Genomic DNA, 17,728 nt, shown 5'->3' on the forward strand with positions numbered 1-17,728 from the left:
GCCTAAGACCCATTCTTTTTTTTTTTTTTTTTTTTGAGATGGAGTCTCATTCTGTCACCTAGACTAGAGTGCAGTGGCGTAGTCTTGGCTCACTGCAACCTCTGTCTCTCGGGTTCAAGTGATTTTCCTGCCTCAGCCTCCCCAGGAGCTGGGATTATAGGCGCCTGCTACCACGCTAGGCTAATTTTTGTATTTTTAGTAGAGATGGGGTTTCACCATGTTTGCCAGACTGGTCTCAAACTTCTGACCTTGTGATCCACCCGCCTCAGCCTCCCAAAGTGCTGGGATTACAGGCATGAGCCACGGCACCCAGCCAAGACCCATTCTTTGTTGTATCTCTTGTGAGAGCAAATCAGGGCTACACTTAGGAGTAGGAAGTACTCAATACACACTAGTTGAACAGGTAAAAAGAGGATAGGTGTGTGCCCTGATTTGTATCAACATTATTTCTCTTTGTTTAAATGTGAAAAGTTCCTTCTCTGGCATATAAGCACCAGGAGAGTAGGGACTGTGTCAGTTGTGGTTCCCCTGTGTACATATTACCTGGCACATAGTATTGCTAACCAGTTGTTACCTCTACTCCTAGGAATGCCTTGAGAGTGCTTCACTTTGAACTGCTGGAATTTTTTTACAGACATTGCTTTCTTCAACATTGGCCCTAGAGTAGGGTAAATGCGGGTTCTTATTGCATCTCAGTCACTAACTAGCAGTGTGATCTTGGGCAATTCACATAAAAGCTCTAGGTCTCATTTTCTGTATCTGCAAAACTGTTTTTAAATATGCTTTAGCACTAGAAGACTCTTACTCAAATAAAAATTTCAAAAGAGTCCCATATATAAAAAAGATAAAAGCAATAATCAAGTTCTCATTCTACTCAATTCTTCAGTGAAGAAAATGCCACTAAAAGTACCTTCTTAGATCTGGGTATGATTTGAAAAACACTAAACTAGCTGACCCACAAAAGTTGAGTCTAGCAATAACATTCCATGATTTATCCATTTAATAAATACTTATTAAATGTCTACTCTGTACCTGGTACCGAACTAGGCACTGCACATTCAGCAATAAACAAAGCAGATGGACTTCCTGAGATATTTATGCCAACATGTGGTATTCAGCCCATTATTAAATATTCACTTAAAAGAACAAAAAAAAGATAAAAACACCACCTCTGGTCTTTTTATAGAGTATAGAAAGCAAGACATTTTACCAAATTCACAAATAGCTGAATGTATTAATAGCTAAATTTCAGAAATGCATATCTCATTTTCCCTAACCAAAATTTCAGTGTATTATTTGGGAATTTTTCAATTCATACTGTTTTCTTCCAATCATTTTTATGCTAATTTCTTAATAACACATTTACATTAATATTATTTTTTGGTAGCTAAAATCTAAGTTTGTCCCTGTCATTTCCTAATTGTTTTTCTTTTTTTTTTTTTGAGAAAGAGTCTCACTCTGTCACCCAGGCTGGAGTTTAATAGTGCAATCTCGGCTCACTGCAACTTCCGCCTTCCAGGTTAAAGTGATTCTCCTGCCTCAGCCTTCCGAGTAGCTGGAATTACAGGCACCTGCCACCATGTCCAGCTAATTTCTGTATCTTTGTAGAAACGGAGTTCTGTTATGTTGGCCAGGCTGGTTTTGAACTCCTGACCTCAGATGATCCACCCATCTCAGCCTCCCAAAGTGCTGAGATTACAGGTATGAGCCACCATGCCCAGCCCTTATTTATTTTTCACTTGTCCTATCTTTTAGCATTTTAGGATCTTTTAGCCAACTGATTTTTGATCCTTCGCAACTTCATACTTACAATATGAATATGACAGTGAAATCTAAAAGGCACAAACCATTTTTCATCAATATTTGCTTCAACATTTATTTCATTCAACAAATATTTGAGAAGTACCTACTATGTGCAAGGCATTCTGCTATAAAGTGGTCAAAGTGCTAGAATGCTATTCACATTTCCTTCCCACTGTATTCTTTACTTTTCTTTCACTTTAAAAGCTTAAAGTGCATAGCAAGAATAAGTACTTGATTTCCTTAGGGTTCCCTCAATCTGTAATGCTCTTCCTCATACTCCTCATACATACCACATTCATTCATTCATTCATTCATCAAAAAGTATATTGCTAGGCACTGAACAGGTGCTAATGAAGAAAAATATATGGTTCCTTTCCTTAAGGAATGACGAGAAGAATAAAGATAGTGATGACATTTCAGAAGGAAAATCTACAAGACTCAGTATCATCAGAAGCATCATAAAAAGGAATAAAGATGATTCTCAGACTTGCTAAAAGACTAAGTACATGATGATGCCTTTGACACACAGGAATTTGAAAGGCTTGTCTGGAATGTTTAAAACTGGTTTTAGAATGTTAAATGTGTAATTCCCTCTGGATAGTCTAGTTGAGTTGCCCAAACAGAAATTATTAAATAGAAGTACTCATTAGTATCTGAGTAACCATTATGTGGCAGGATCCAAGGACACTGAGTAAAATACAATCCCCGAATTCAAGGAACTTAAGACTTAGATGATAGAGAATACAAGTAAACAGACACTTAAAAGAGAAACTCAGGGAACAGACTGGAGGTGTAAGCACCAGATGGAACATGAAGGACTGGAGACTCGATTTCTCGAGGCAATGCGGAGCCACAGGTTTTAAACAGAGAATGCTTGATTACATTTGCATTTTAGAAAAAAACACTCTAGCTTCAAGGAAGATAATGGGTTGGAGGAGGCAAAAATGAAAGACAAAGTGAACAATTAAGATGCTGTTGCAGAAATCTGAGCAAGATTCGACAGATTCCAAGACCTACAAAGCTTAAGGGAAGAGATATGTAATAGTAATATTTGAGAACCTGACTTTCCTAGACAACACTCAAAGTACAATGCTAATTCCTGAACTATTTTTAACCATAATAACAGAATAATGCTAGCATCAGGCAAGTATAAAGCATACCTGATGGCCGAGCACTATGCTATCTCATCTCCTATTCTATATCAAATTGTGGGAACCACAGTTGAGGAATGTATCTTTTTTTTTCTACAACCACTTGAATTTCACATGCTGTGGGAAATATATAACATAATTTAAATATGCAGCATACTCTAAAAAAAAGCAAAATTGAACAGATCCAAGCAGCAAAGTTCCTCTAGGATTATGCAATCACTTCATTAGCCAAGAAGCTTACAATCTATAGATCCTATGTATTGTCAGGAGAAAAAGCTTTCCATAAATCTCTAATTACAGGGCCCTGAATTGATAAGGGGAGACAATGTGTCCAGATTACCCTGTGTCACCAGTTCTAAGTCACAGATGAGACAATTCTTACAAATAAGACTGAAGCTGAAGGTTTCTGGGAAAGCCCCTTCCCTGCTTCTTCCTTTCTTCCTCCTGCCTGGAATGTAGACATAAAGCTGGGGCTATAGCAGCCCTGTCGTAGCCCTGAGGTAATAAGCATGAGGATAAAGTATATGCTAAGGATGACAGAGTACAAGAAAAGAAGGCTGAGACCTGGTTGTTCCTTTGTTGCTGCTGTACCAGCAGACCTTTTGTTAAGGGAGAATAATAAATTCCTCTGTGGTTAAGTAACTTTAGGCTAAACATAGTCATAATTTATACACTCTGAATCCCTTATAGAATAAAGCCTAGGCCACTTAACATTGCATAAGACGCTCCTCACCATCAGCTCCATTTAACTATCCAACCTCATTTCATTCTGTTCTCTGTCCCATACTTTCCATTCCAATAATTCTAAGTCTTGTCAGATGAGCACACCCCAATGAGCTATTTTTACCTTTCTACCTGTCATTCCCTTGACTCTCCCTTATCACTCCATTTCTTCACCAAATTAACTCTTTGTCAGCATTCCAGATTTCCTGGCTCTACTGGCTGAGAAAGATGCCCTGCCTTCTTCTTTTCACATTACCCCATGCACCAGTCAGTACAATGAGTGTGCTATATTACAGTTATTTATTTATATATTTGTCTTCCCAATTACACTACTGATCCCTCAAAAAGAAAAAGGTATCTTAGTTCTTTTGGCATTCTTAGATCCTGGCACAGTACTGGGTCAACTGGGGATGCTTAGTGAATGTTTGCTGAATGAATTAGATTTACATAAAACATGATTTCTTAATTAGTAAAAGTGATTATACGATACATACTGCTAAATGACCCCTTTAACATCAAAAACTCATTCTCATCCATAAAGTTGTGCTAAAAATGTCCAGGCTGTAGTGCAGTGCTGCAATCATAGCTAACTGTGGCCCTGAACTCCTGGGCTCAAACAATCCTCCCGCCTCAGTTTCCCAAGTAGCTAGGACTACAAGTCCAAGCCATCACACCTGGCTAATTTTTTCTCTTTTGGTAGAGAAAGGGTCTCACTATGTTGCTCAGACTGGCTTTGAACTCCTAGGCTCCTTTACCCTCGATGCTCTGGCCTCCCTAAGGGTTGAGATTACAGGTGTGATCTACCACATCCAGTCTCATTTCTGCTTTTAAGCAGAAAAGCTGCAAAGAGCTGTAAGTCCTAAAGACACTTGACAAAGCCATCCTCATCTGCCTTAAAGGATTAATCTCACTTACAGTGGGAAGTCAGAAATGAAAACCAGGCTGGGCGTGGTGGCTCACGTCTGTAATCCCAGCATTTGGAGGCCAAGGCAGGTGGATCACGTGAGGTCAGGAGTTCGAGACCAGACTGACCAACATGGATAAACCCATCTCTACTAAAAATACAAAATTAGCCGGGCGTGGTGACACATGACTGTAATCCCAGATACTCAGGGGACTGAAGCAGGAGAATCACTTGAACCCAGAAGGCGGAGGTTGTAGTGAGCCGAGATCACACCATTGCACTCCAGTCGGGCCAACAAGAGCAAAACCCTGTCTCAAAAAAAAGAAAAGAAAAAGAAATGAAAACTAAACAGATGATCAAAGAATAAATTTTGTTATACGTTATTAGCAAAACTTGTCAAAACAAGGGTAAGCAAAGAAATAAAATCTCTTCATACCTGTCACACTGCTGCATTATGGAAATTTCTTTGATTATTTCCTGAAGATCTGATTCAACAGGCACTTGTTTAATTGCGACAACTTGACCAGATTCCTTGTGTATTGCTTTAAATACACTTCCATAAGACCTAAAAGAAACCAAGACATTATTTTTTTCCTATAAAACATCGTAACTATAAGGTTAAAAGTCTATGAGTTTTCTGTGGATTGTCTTTTTTAGTTTAAAACACTATTTAAAAATTAAAAAATCAAAATAAACAAGTAACAATTTTAAAAGTTAATGAATTATATCTTAGCTTTATTGCTTCAACTACAGACTTAAAATAATCAAGTTAATATATAATGAGTAGCTATTTTTCTTATGAATGAAAGAAACAGACTTACGTTTTGTCAACTCAAACAAATGCAGCATTAGGAAGACATAAATGGAAATTAAAAGAATGAAATGTACATTAAAAATAGCCAAAGTCTCAAATTAGGGGAAAAGGCTGATCTCAAGGAAAATGACCCCCGGAATATCAAAAAGTCACACGTCTGTTCAGAGTACCTGAACAGTTAAAACCCTCAGCTGGGGACCACATTAACATCAAAGTTAGAGAAGCAAGGAATCTGTAGCCATCTGCTTCTACCTGATTTAGAGATCCAAGGTGTCTTTTTTAAAAGTCCCTTTCACTACCTTTTCCTCAAGACAAAAACTACACGCTCACAGGTAAATAAAATGAGGAATAGGGTCTAAGTCACTTGCCCAAAACCTGTCTCTGCTACAACTACTGAAACTTTGCCAACTGAATATTCACGTGTTTTAAAAAACAAAACCAAAGAAGGAAGAAGCCATTTGTATCTTAGTAAGAATTTAAAAACGAGGTTAAACACTACTATGTACTGAGTTCTTACTATAAACCAGGTCCTGTGCTAGGTGTTTTATATGCATTACGAAATTCAACCCTCACAACCATAAGGAAAAACACTATTATTGTCATTAAAAGATAAGAAACAGACTAGTAGGGCCAGAATTCAAACACATTCTGACTTCAAAAATCATGTTTTTCTCACCATATTTTTCTACAGAAGACAAGGAAAAGCAAGCCAATGGAAGACACTGAATGTTTCCTAATATTAGAAATCTATACAGAAGCCCTTCCAGATTTATAATCTTTTAAAATAAGTGAAAAAGAGAGAAACAAGTGATAAAGCGACTACTTCAATAAAATATATTTTATCCTCTCCTCTGTTTCTTTGGGCTCTCTGAAGTAATTTAATTTGGTTTGGTACCCAAAGTCACAGTGGGCTGGGTGTGGGGGAATGTATGTGCGTGTATCTCCCCTTGAAAGCCGTATGTGTGTATGTTCCTTGAAAAGCTAACACAGAATTCAGTGCTAGATCATCTACTGTCAATTAGGCAACACCATCACTCCTTTCTAAGGACTCCTCAGCATTACAAAAGAGAAGCTGCAATCCCCATTTCCCAGAATCTCTTTCCCTGAACGGTTCCTCATTAAAAGTCTGCCAGTGGGAAGAACATGCATGTGTGAATGCAAAAAGGAGAAACCATTTTTTTCCAGATATAGTTGTAGCAGATGGACTGACAGATATGAAGTGCACAACGGCTTCCTGCTGAGCTTCCAACAGCCACCAGTGCTGCAGACTGAGGTAGCTGGTGGAAGTTTCTCAATACTGCAGGATTCCAGCGATTCCCAGAGAGCTTTTGAGAAACACCCACTTCAGTGCTTCAGGCTGAGATCTTCAATGCTGACTTTGACCTTCAACCTTCGGCAACAGTTTTCATGAGCTTTGCATCCCTGGCCCCTCCACAATTCATTTGAGCTCCTAACTTTATTACTAAACTCTTTATATCTCGAGTACATAGAGTAGCTTCTCTTTCCTGACTATACCTTGATAGCAATATAGTTTATGGTAGAAGAAGTGGTTCCAAGGGAAAGAATCTTAAAGATGAGAATCTTGAATTAGTTCTTTCTTAGATGTTGATATGGTTTGGCTGTGTTCCCACCCAAATCTCATCTTGTAGCTCCCATAATTCCCACGTGTTGTAGTAGGGACTCAGTGGGAGATCACTGAATCATGGGGACAGACCTTTCCCATGCTGTTCTCATGACAGTGAATGGGTCTCACGAGGAGATCTGATGGTTTTAAAAATGGGAGTTTGTCTGCACAAGCTCTCTCTTTGCCCACTGCCATCCGTGTACGTACGATGTGACCTGATCTTCCTTGCCTTCCGTCGTGATTGTGAGGCCTCCCTAGCCACGTGGAACTGTAAGTCGATTAAACTTCTTTCTTTCGTAAATTGCCCAGTCCCGGGTATGTCTTTACCAGACTAATACAGATGCGTAGATAGTAATGATTTTAATACAAATAACAAATAGAACACTGATGGTCTATGGCATTCAGTGGCAAATAGTTACTTAAATTATCACCCTTAGTTGCCTGGAGTCTAAGCAAAGCTTTAAAAGACCAAGTAGCTATATCAATACAATGTATGGTGAAAATAAAGTATAAGGACTATAGAATGGGCTGCTGCCTCTGCCTGCACTGGAAAAGTTATAGAACAAACACAGCAAGCTAAAGGCTTAAATGTCCAGCTCAAGACTAAGAGAACCAGAAAACTTCTGAATTTCTTAATTCTTACAGAAACAGGGTTGAGATTTCTGAAAAACAAACTCTAGGTATAGTCTTACTGGAAGCTGAATTACATGGCAAGTTGAATTCACATCAGCACCAGGTCTGTTATGTTAAAGTTAAGGCATGTAACAGTAAAGAGAAGTACCTAGAGAACTGGTATTAGGACATTTAGATAGATTCTCATTAATCTGAGTACCTTGAATCCCCAAATCCTATCAAGCCTCCCTTGCTACCAAAAGCAACTCTGCCCTCCTGTCTGAGAAAATTAACCTTACAGTGCCTGAAGACTCCACCTCCTGAAGCAGTCACTTTTCAGGAGAATGGAGTGGTCCTCCAGACCACTCCACCACCACTTCTCATTGCTTCCAGACCCAAAGTTATACTCAACTCCCATAGATACCAGGGAGACAAGTATAAAATTTAACCCAAGCAGTTACTATTCACACTAAAAAAGTTGCAAGATTTTGCCAATTTTTATCAGAACCCTAAAAAATATGTGTGAGAGCGAATTCTAAGATATCCAGAGAGGAAGAAATGTACTGATATGGATGAAAGACCAGAAATTCCAGACTCAGCGTGTTAGCTCAAACAGTTGGGGGTGTCCCTAACAGTTGCTCAGCCAGTTAACTGAACCCTGGACTCAACAGTGGCCCATATTAAGTGAGATGCTAAGTGAGCCTCAGTACACACCAAAGGAAGCATATCAAAGACTCAAGGAAATGGGATACTAGATGGATATATATTATATGTGCCATGCTCACAAACTCCCTAACTATGTTTTCAAAAAGCGTCCAGAGGATACCATCATCAATCAAAGCTCTATTAGTGCAGGGGAAAGATGACAAATATGCCAACAGTGAAACTGGCTCCTTAAGTTTAATAGATAACAGGATCCCAACACAAGAGAAGTGGCAACATCTATTCACCTGAGACAAGGTGGGAACAGTTACCATAATGAGTAACAAAGCAAGGCTGAATTACAGTTTTCTTTTATTGTACATCTGGGTATCAGTATTAAAGTTACACTAGCTTCATTTTTTTAAAAAAAAGCTATAATTAACTGTCCTTTAAACAGTGTATAAAACATAATTGGAACCTTTCTGGAGGGGAGGAGGTGAAATACACACAACATAAAATTCACTATTTTAAAGTGTACTATTCAATGGCATTTAGTGGGTTCACAGTGCTGTGTAAACGTTATCTGTATGTTCCAAAATATATAGAATCTGCTTTCTGTCTCTATAGATTTATCTATTCTAGATACTTCTATAAATGAAATCATACAATATGTGACCTTTTATATCTGGCTTCTTCCTTCACTTAGCATAATATTTTGTAGGTCCAACTACACTGTAACATGTACCAGTACTTCACTCCTTTTCATGGCTAAAAGGTCACTTGTACAGACATATCACATTTTGTTTATTCATCTGGGATAGTAGATGGACATTTGGGTTGTTTCCACATTTTGGCTATTGTAAATAATATGCTGTGAGTTGGTATCTTTATAATTAACAGTTATTTAATCATTTCTCTATCACTGGCTATATCTTCCTTCTTATTCTAAATCTGCTGTATTTTTGCTCTATTTTCTTTAGTCAACACTGTAAGAGGTTTAACTATTTTACTGATCTCTTCGAAGGCTTATGTATGTATAAACATATATGTATTTATCTTTTTTTTTTTTTTTTTTTGAGACAGAGTCACGCTCTGTCACCCAGGCTGGAGTGCAGTGGCACAATCTTGACTCACTGCAACCTCCACCTCCTGGGTTCAAGCAATTCTCCTGTCTCAGCCTTCCAAGTAGCTGGGATTACAGGCACATGTCATCACGCTCGGCTAATTTTTGTATTTTTAGTAGAGATGGGGTTTCACCATATTGGTCAAGCTGGTCTCAAACTCCAGACCTCAAGTGATCCACCCACCTCGGCCTCCCAAAATGCTGGGATTACAGCGCATAAGCCACTGCGCTGGGTTCATATTTTTCATTTTTAATTTTTTTTCTATCTCATTAATTTCAGCTTTTTCTTTAATTCAATCTTCAGTTTCTTTCAGTATGTTTCATAATTTTTCTAAGTTCTTTAAGCACTAAGTTTATTTTTTGCCTGTCTTCTTTAGTAATGAATGAATTTAGAACTAAAACTTTTCTCTTAATTAGTTTTACTGTATTCCATAGATACTGGCACAATGTGTTCTCCTTTTCAGTGTTTTGTAGATAATTTATAATATCCTCTTCAATCAACAAGTTACTTCAGATTATGTTTCCTAATTTCCAGTTGGTGTGGACTTTGTCATATTATAACTACTTATTTCTAATTTAGTGAGTATAATCAGTGATATGGTTTGCATATTTGTCCTCTCCAAAACTCATTTTGAAATGTAATCCCCAATGTTGGAGGTGGAATCTGTTAGGAGACGTTTGGGTCATAGGGGCAGTTTCCTCATGGCTTGTTGGTGTCCTTGAGATGGTAAGTGAGTTCTCACAGGACGTGCTTGTTTAAAACGGTGTGACAGGCTGGGTGCAGTGGCTCACGCCTGTCATCCCAACACTGTGGAAGGCCGAGGTGGGCAGATCACCTGAGGTCAGGAGTTCGAGACCAGCCTGGCCAATATTGTGAAACCTCATCTCTACTGAAAATATGAAAATTAGCTGGGCGTGGTGGCAGGCGCCTATAATCCCAGCTACTCAGGAGGTTGAAGCAAGAGAATCCCTTGAACCCGGGAGGACATTGCAGTGAGCCAAGATCGTGCCATTGCACTCCAGGCTGGATGACGAGAGAGAAACTCTGTCTCAAAAAAATTTAAAAATAAAAATAATAAAACTCTGGCACCTCCCCTGTCCTATCTTGCTCCTGCTCTTACCATGTGAGACATCTGCTCCCCCTCTGCCTTCTTCCATGACTATAACCTTCCAGAAGCCCTCACCAGAAGCAGATGCTGGCACCGTGCTTTTTGTAGTGTCTGCAGAACTGTGAGCCAATTAAGTTTTTCTTTATAAATTACCCAGTGTCAGGTATTTTTCTTATAACAACACATGAATAGCTTAATACAATCAGAAAATGTGACCAGTAAAAATCTCTTATTTTTTAGAATTTCTAACTTTTCTTTTATCAATGGTCCTTGAACATACACCAAAAAAGCAGGTCCGCAAGAAATATATATGTATAGTTATATAGACATACAGGTACTTTATATATTTTTACTTTATATATATTTACATTTCTATAAAATCAAGTTTATTCATCATAATGTTAACTCCCTCTATGTCCTTTCTCTTTTTTCTATTGTATCTGTCCAATTCTAAAAGAGATACACTGAAATCTCCCATACAATTATACTTTTATTAGATGCCTCTGACATCACTAATAGCTTTTCTGTCATAAATTTAGCTGCCATGTTGTCTGACATGTTTTGTTATAAATTGTCTTTCATATCGCTACCTAATATACCTCTTTATTTAGTTGAAATCTTTTAAACTTTAATGTATCTAATATAAAAATTGCTATTACTTTTTTGTTTTTTTATTTGTACATTCATCTCTTACATAATATTTTTTATAAGAAATATCCTTATAAGCTATGCACAGTGGCCCACATCTATAATCCTAACAATTTGGGAGGCCAAGGAAGGAGGATCACTTGAGGCCAGGAGTTGAAGATCAGCCTGGGTAACATAGCTGGTCTGGGTAACAAAATATAGGTAGGTTTCACATGTTCATTTACTCTAACAGTTTGTCTTTTAATGGGAGAATTAACATTTACTGAAAAATACACTTGATTTTATTCCTTCCATCACGTTTAGCTTATTTTTTTTTTTTTTTCTTTTTTTTGAGATGGAGCTTCGCTTGTGTTGCCCAGGCTGGAGTGCAATGACGTGATCTCAGCTCACCGCAACCTTTACTTTCCAGGTTCAAGTGATTCTCCTGCCTCAGCTTCCCGAGTAGCTAGAATTACAGGCGCCTGCTACCACGCCCAGCTAATTTTGTATTTTTAGTAGAGATGGGGTTTTTCCATGTTGGTCAGGCTGGTCTCAAACTCCCGACCTCAAGTGATCCACCCATTTCAGCCTCCCAAAGTGCTGGGATTACAGGTGTGAGCCACCGTGCCTGGCCTAGCTTATTATTTTACCTTTTTATTTTCTCTATTTCCTTGTCCTTGTTCTTGCTGATGTATAAGCTTCTTTTAATTCTGTTTTGTACCTTTATTATTTTAAAAATTCTCCTATACTTTGCCATTCCATTAAACGCTCCCTACCTTTCTCTCTGCTCGAACCGAGACATGTTTCTCTACTATTATTTTGAAACCATGTCAACTATTCTTCTGCCTATACAAACTGTTTTCCTCACTAAGATATTCTTGTAATATCAACTACTTACCTTTTCCAAAATAAAATGAGCCCCAAGATCTAAAAGGATGGCCTTATGTTCGTTTCCCTAACAAAGTCAAAACCTTCAAGCATATTAATAAGAATGCCATAAGGGATGAACTAACAAATCTCTTGAAAATCATTTCACAGCACATTTCCTGCTTTTTGCTTATATATATGGCCTACTTTCTCTGAAAAAACACTATTACCAGATTTAGCACAAACTAATCTTTAAAATTCAGTATCACCTGCCAAATTTAATTACTACTAAATACTATTCAATTCATACAAATATATTCTAGTTGAAAGATTAATATCATACAATATTTTTTAAATTGTTCTGAAATTATTTAGACGCTTTCATATTTTTTGTACTTACCCTTCTCCAAGCTTCTCTAATACATCAAAAACTTCTTCAGGCTGTTTAGTCAAACTGTCTTCACTCAGCTTTTTTAGTTTACTGATTTAAAAAAGAAAGAAGAAAGAAAATATTTTCTTTAAAGACCTTCTACAAAATTTTTAATTTTTAAAATTTTACAAAGTTTTTAATTTTATTTTAATAAATTCAGAAGACTATAACAATATAAAAACATATATAGTAAACTCTCTCCTTTCAAGCCCTGTTCCTCATGTGCCCAGCAACACCTCCAAAAATAATCACTTTTATTAGTTTTTTGTGAAACCTTTATGCAAATATGAATACATATTCTTAATTCCTCCCCTTTGAATATATAAGAAGCACATACACACCCTTCTTTATAAATATTGTTATGTTGTCTACTGTTTCCACTTCACAAAACTATGTTAGAGAGCTTTCCATACAGTTAACCATCCATAATCCAAAAATCTGAAATCCAAAATGCTCCAAGATCTGAAATTTTTGGAGCACCAACATGATACTGACAATGGAAAATTCCACACCTGCCCTCATGTAATGAGTCACAGTCAAACTGTAAGCACATAATACAATTTAAGGAAAAAAGATCCTCCTCAGCCCGCTTCGGCTCCGACATATCTTTTCCATGCATGCACAGATTCTCCCACCCAAGCACATCCAAAGAAGGGTAATAAAATGGCACAGGTACAGGTCAGATGCACCAATGATAGGTTCCCCACGATGCCCCACATGGAGCCAAGACTGTGCATTACTCACTGTGGGTTTTTTTCCTTATTCTCTGCTTTGTGGCACAAAGACAATGTTGAAAATCTGAGTAAGTGACAGAAAAACAGGAAGCATTTATGCTTATCTCTAGCACAAAAAGTCAAGCTGCTGGATAAACTGGACAACAGTGTGGGAAATGTCTTACAAAAGAGCATGGTGTTGGAATGACCACCATAGACAACCTGAAGAAACAGAAGGATAAATTGTTGAAGTTCTACGCTGAAGTGTCAATGAACAGAAGTTAATGAAAAATTTTTTTTAACTGCAGAAAACCAAAATGAAGATCTCAAATGTATACTGAAAGAGTAAATCTGTCAGCATGGCAGAGAAACATACTACTTAATGGTATGGTGCTCATGAAACAAGCAAAGATATATCACGATGAACTGAAAATTGAAGGGAACTGTGAATATTCAACAGGCTGATTGCAGAAATTTAAGAAAAGACACAACATTAAATTTTTAAAGATTTGTGGTGATAAAGCAACTGCTGATCATGAAAAAGCAGAAAAATTCATTGACAAGTTTGCCAAGGCCATCACTGATGAAAATCTGACACCAGAACAAGTCTATAATGCTAATGAAACATCACAGTTTGGTGTTAGTTCCCCAGAAAGACTCTGACTACAGCCCCTACCGGATAAGAATGCCATGGACAGAGTAACTGTGCTGGGAGGTGCTAACACAGAAGGCACACTAAGTGTAAACCTGCTGTGTGGGAAAGACTGGGTTCATTACTAGACTAACAAAAAGGCATGGGTCACCACGGACATCTTTTCTGATTGGTTTCACAAACATTTTGTAGCAGTGGTTCGGGTTTGCTGCAGGGAAGCTGGACTGGATGATGACTACAAGATTTTGTTATTCCTTGACAACTGTTCTGCTCATCCTCCTGCTGAAAAATCTCATTAAAAATAATGTTTATTCCATGTACTTTCCCCCAAATGTGACTTCATTAATTCAGCAAGTGAGTAGGGTATCCTCAGATCAATAAAGAATAAATATAAAAACACTTTCTTGAACAGCCTATCTGCAGCAGTGAACAGACATATGAGCGTGTAAGGTTTTCAAAAGCAGTTTAGCATTTAGAATATTGTATATGCTATTGTCAATGACTGGAACACAGTATCTAAAGACACAGTTGTGCATACCTGACACAATCTCTAGCTTGCAACTATGTTCAGTAATGATGATGAACAAGGCAGTGACTTTGAAGGATTCTGTATGTCAAGATAAAAAAAAAAAAAAATAGGCCAGGCGCGGTGGCTCATGACTGTAATCCCAGCACTTTGGGAGGACAAGACTGGTGGATCATCAGGAGATCGAGACCATCCTGGCTAAAATGGTGAAACCCCGTCTCTCCTAAAAATACAAAAAATAAGCCAGGCGTGGTGGCGGGCGCCAGTAGTGCCAGCTACTTGGGAGGCTGAGGCAGGAGAATGGCGTGAACCCGGGAGACAGAGCCTGCAGTGAGCCAAGATTGCGCCTCTGCACTCCAGCCTGGGCAACACAGCAAGACTCCGTCTCAAAAAAATAAATTAATTAAAAATTTTAAAAACAATAATAAATAAAAATAAAAAGATGTTTGACTTTCTTACATATGCCAAAAAAAATACCTTCAGAGTCTGTCAGTAAGTTGGAAGAAATGGATATCAAGTAAGTTTTTAACATTGATAGTGAGTCTACAGTTGCTCATTCATTGACCAATGGTAAAATAGCAGAAATGGGCGGGGCGCGGTGGCTCATGCCTGTATTCCAGCACTTTGGGAGGCCAAGGGAGGCGTATTGCTTGAGCTCAGGAGTTCGAGACCAGCCTGGGCAAACAGCAAAACCCTGTCTCTATTAAGAAATACCAAACGTTTGGTAGGCATGGTGGCACATGCCTGTGGTCCCAGCTACTTGGGAGACTGAGCCTGGGAGGTGGAGGTTGCAGTGAGCTGAGATTACGCCATGGCACTACAGCCTGGGTGGCAGAGTTAGACCCTATCTCAAAAAAAGAAAAAAGAAATAGCAGAAATGGTTCTGAATCAAGGTTATGGTAGTAGTAGCAGTAACAATGAAGAAGATGTTAACATTGCAGAAAAAGTGCCAGAAGATGACATGGTGTGATGGGGTTATTTTAGGACTAAAGTAGAATGCATTCTTAACAGAACAAGAAATCACGTCAGTTTATAACATCAAAGAGAGACTTTTTTTTTTTTTTTGAGACGGAGTCTCGCTCTGCGGCCCAGGCTGGAGTACAGTGGCCGGATCTCAGCTCACTGCAAGCTCCGCCTCCCGGGTTCACGCCACTCTCCTGCCTCAGCCTCCCGAGTAGCTGGGACTACAGGCGCCTGCCACCTCGCCCGGCTAGTTTTTTTGTATTTTTAGTAGAGACGGGGTTTCACCATGTTAGCCAGGATGGTCTCAATCTCCTGACCTCGTGATCCGCCCATCTTGGCCTCCCAAAGTGCTGGGATTACAGGCTTGAGCCACCGCGCCTGGCAAAGAGAGACTTCTAAGACAAAAGCCATTGTTAATGAGGCAGACGATTCTAGAGGAAACATTTTAAAAAGCCATCCAGCAGAACGTTTCCTTATCCCCAGCGGACCTATTTCCTGGTCCCTCAGCTGCTTCTGATGTTTCTTCTCACCTTAAAAAACAAAACAAAACAAAACAAAACAAAACAAAACAAAACAAAAACGCACACAGTGTATAGTAGTAACCTTTCAATCAAAAATCAGCATCATAGGTGAAAACTAAAAGCCTGCCGTTGTTTGTTGTTCCTGCTGTTTAAAAGCTGATACAGGTATTCTGGTAATGCTACTGTGCTGCTTAATTACCCTGATCATATTTATTTTCCACTGTATTAATGTTACGCCATGTTTTTTACAGGTAAGTACTTATGCATGAGCAAGTATAAGAAAATGATTGCTTATCAGTAGCATGTAAATTCAGAGTCAGAAATGATGGTGATGCCAAACAACCCCACAGACTGTCCACATGGGTGGCTGAGATAGTGACACCTTTGCTTTCTGATGGTTCAATGTATGCAAACTTTGTTTCATGCAGAAAATTACTTAAAATATTGTGTAACATTACCCACAGGCTATGTGTATAATGCAGATACAAAACAAATTTAATGTTTGGCCTTGGGTCCCAGCCCCAAGATATCTCATCATGTATATGCAAATACTTCAAAATACAAAAAAAAAAAAAAAATTCAGATATCTGAAACACTTCTGGTCCCAAGCATCTCAGATAAGAGATTCTAAACCTGTATAAAGCATCACTGTTCTTTTTTACAGCTGCATTCTATTCAATTACAGAGATACAGCACATCTTACTTGCCCAGTCCTTTGCTTATGGACATCCAGGTTCTCTTTTGATACGATAAACAATGCTGCGATGAGTAACCTTATGTATAAGTCAATTAATACATGTGCTAGAATATATGTGGAATAAATTCCCAGAAATGAAACTGAGAATACAGACACATTCATACACACATCAATATAAAAGTAGATATACTGACAAGTATATAATCACATTATGTGGTATAACATAAGATCACTATTATAATAACTATATGGTAATTATTAAAATTATTGATTACATTATGGTACATTTTACCTATTATACTTGTACGTTCTATCAATATATATACACATATACTGATTTCAGCAAGTTGTCCTTCATAGAGTTTGTACCAATTTATTCTCCAACAAGCAATATATTAGAGCCCTTCTTTCCCACAGTTTCACCAATAGGGTATTTAATGAAAGTATTTGGATTTTAGCCAATCTGTGATGAAAACTTATTAGCTCAGTGTAGACTTAACTTGTATTATTATGAGTGAAGTTGACCATCTTTTCAATATGATTAAGAAACTAAAATCACCTACTTGTTCTTTAATCATTTTTCCACTGGGTTTTCAGTCCTTTTCTTATCTGTATACAAAGGAAACTAGCCCTTTTTTTGAGATTAAAAACATTTTCATTTTCATTTTGACTTCACTTATTTTTAATTGTGCCATCTATTTGATTTTCTGCCATACAAAAAATGTCATTAATTTGTTTTTGCAAATGAGTGGATTGTAATGCCATTTACTAAGGTAGGAAACACAGGAAAAAAAAAAACAGTCTGGAGGGGAATAAGATGGGCTCAATTCTAGTTATCTAAAAGTAGATTTCCAGTAAGCAACTGGATTGACAAATCTCAGGAGAGATTTGAACTAGAAATATAATTCTTGGTGTCATCAGCACATAGCTTAAAGCCTTCAGAAGAGACAAAATCATCAAGAAAATGTCTAAGAAAAAATAAGAGTCAAACACAAAACACATATCAAGGAAACACCAATATTTAAGAAATGAGGTCATGAAGCACAAGAAGGTAATATTTGGCTACATCAAAAGCTACCAAAAGTTCAAGCAGCTTCGAAGTTTAAGTATCCATTGTAGAACTTCCACTTCTAGCCACCAGGTGTGACAGGAAGCAGAATTATCTGTCAGCTGTAAATAGCTACAAAACTCAACAAAATGTAAGAAACTATTTTCAGATGCTGGCTA

General features: G+C 37.9%; 1 protein-coding gene across 1 annotated transcript in view; it reads right to left on the reverse strand.

Annotated features, from left to right (window-relative positions):
• The window catches only part of STK3 (serine/threonine kinase 3), a 485,544-nt gene that overhangs the window by 276,766 nt on the left and 191,050 nt on the right, over positions 1 to 17,728 (reverse strand). The window contains exons 4-5 of the mRNA XM_012000011.1: positions 12,400 to 12,480; positions 5,018 to 5,146 (exon numbers count right to left, since the gene is read on the reverse strand). Of these exons, the coding sequence (XP_011855401.1) occupies positions 5,018 to 5,146; positions 12,400 to 12,480 (210 nt within the window). The remainder of the gene's footprint in view (positions 1 to 5,017; positions 5,147 to 12,399; positions 12,481 to 17,728) is intronic.

This window comes from Mandrillus leucophaeus, unplaced genomic scaffold, assembly GCF_000951045.1.
Source record: "Mandrillus leucophaeus isolate KB7577 unplaced genomic scaffold, Mleu.le_1.0 Scaffold611, whole genome shotgun sequence".
NCBI lineage: Eukaryota > Metazoa > Chordata > Mammalia > Primates > Cercopithecidae > Mandrillus > Mandrillus leucophaeus.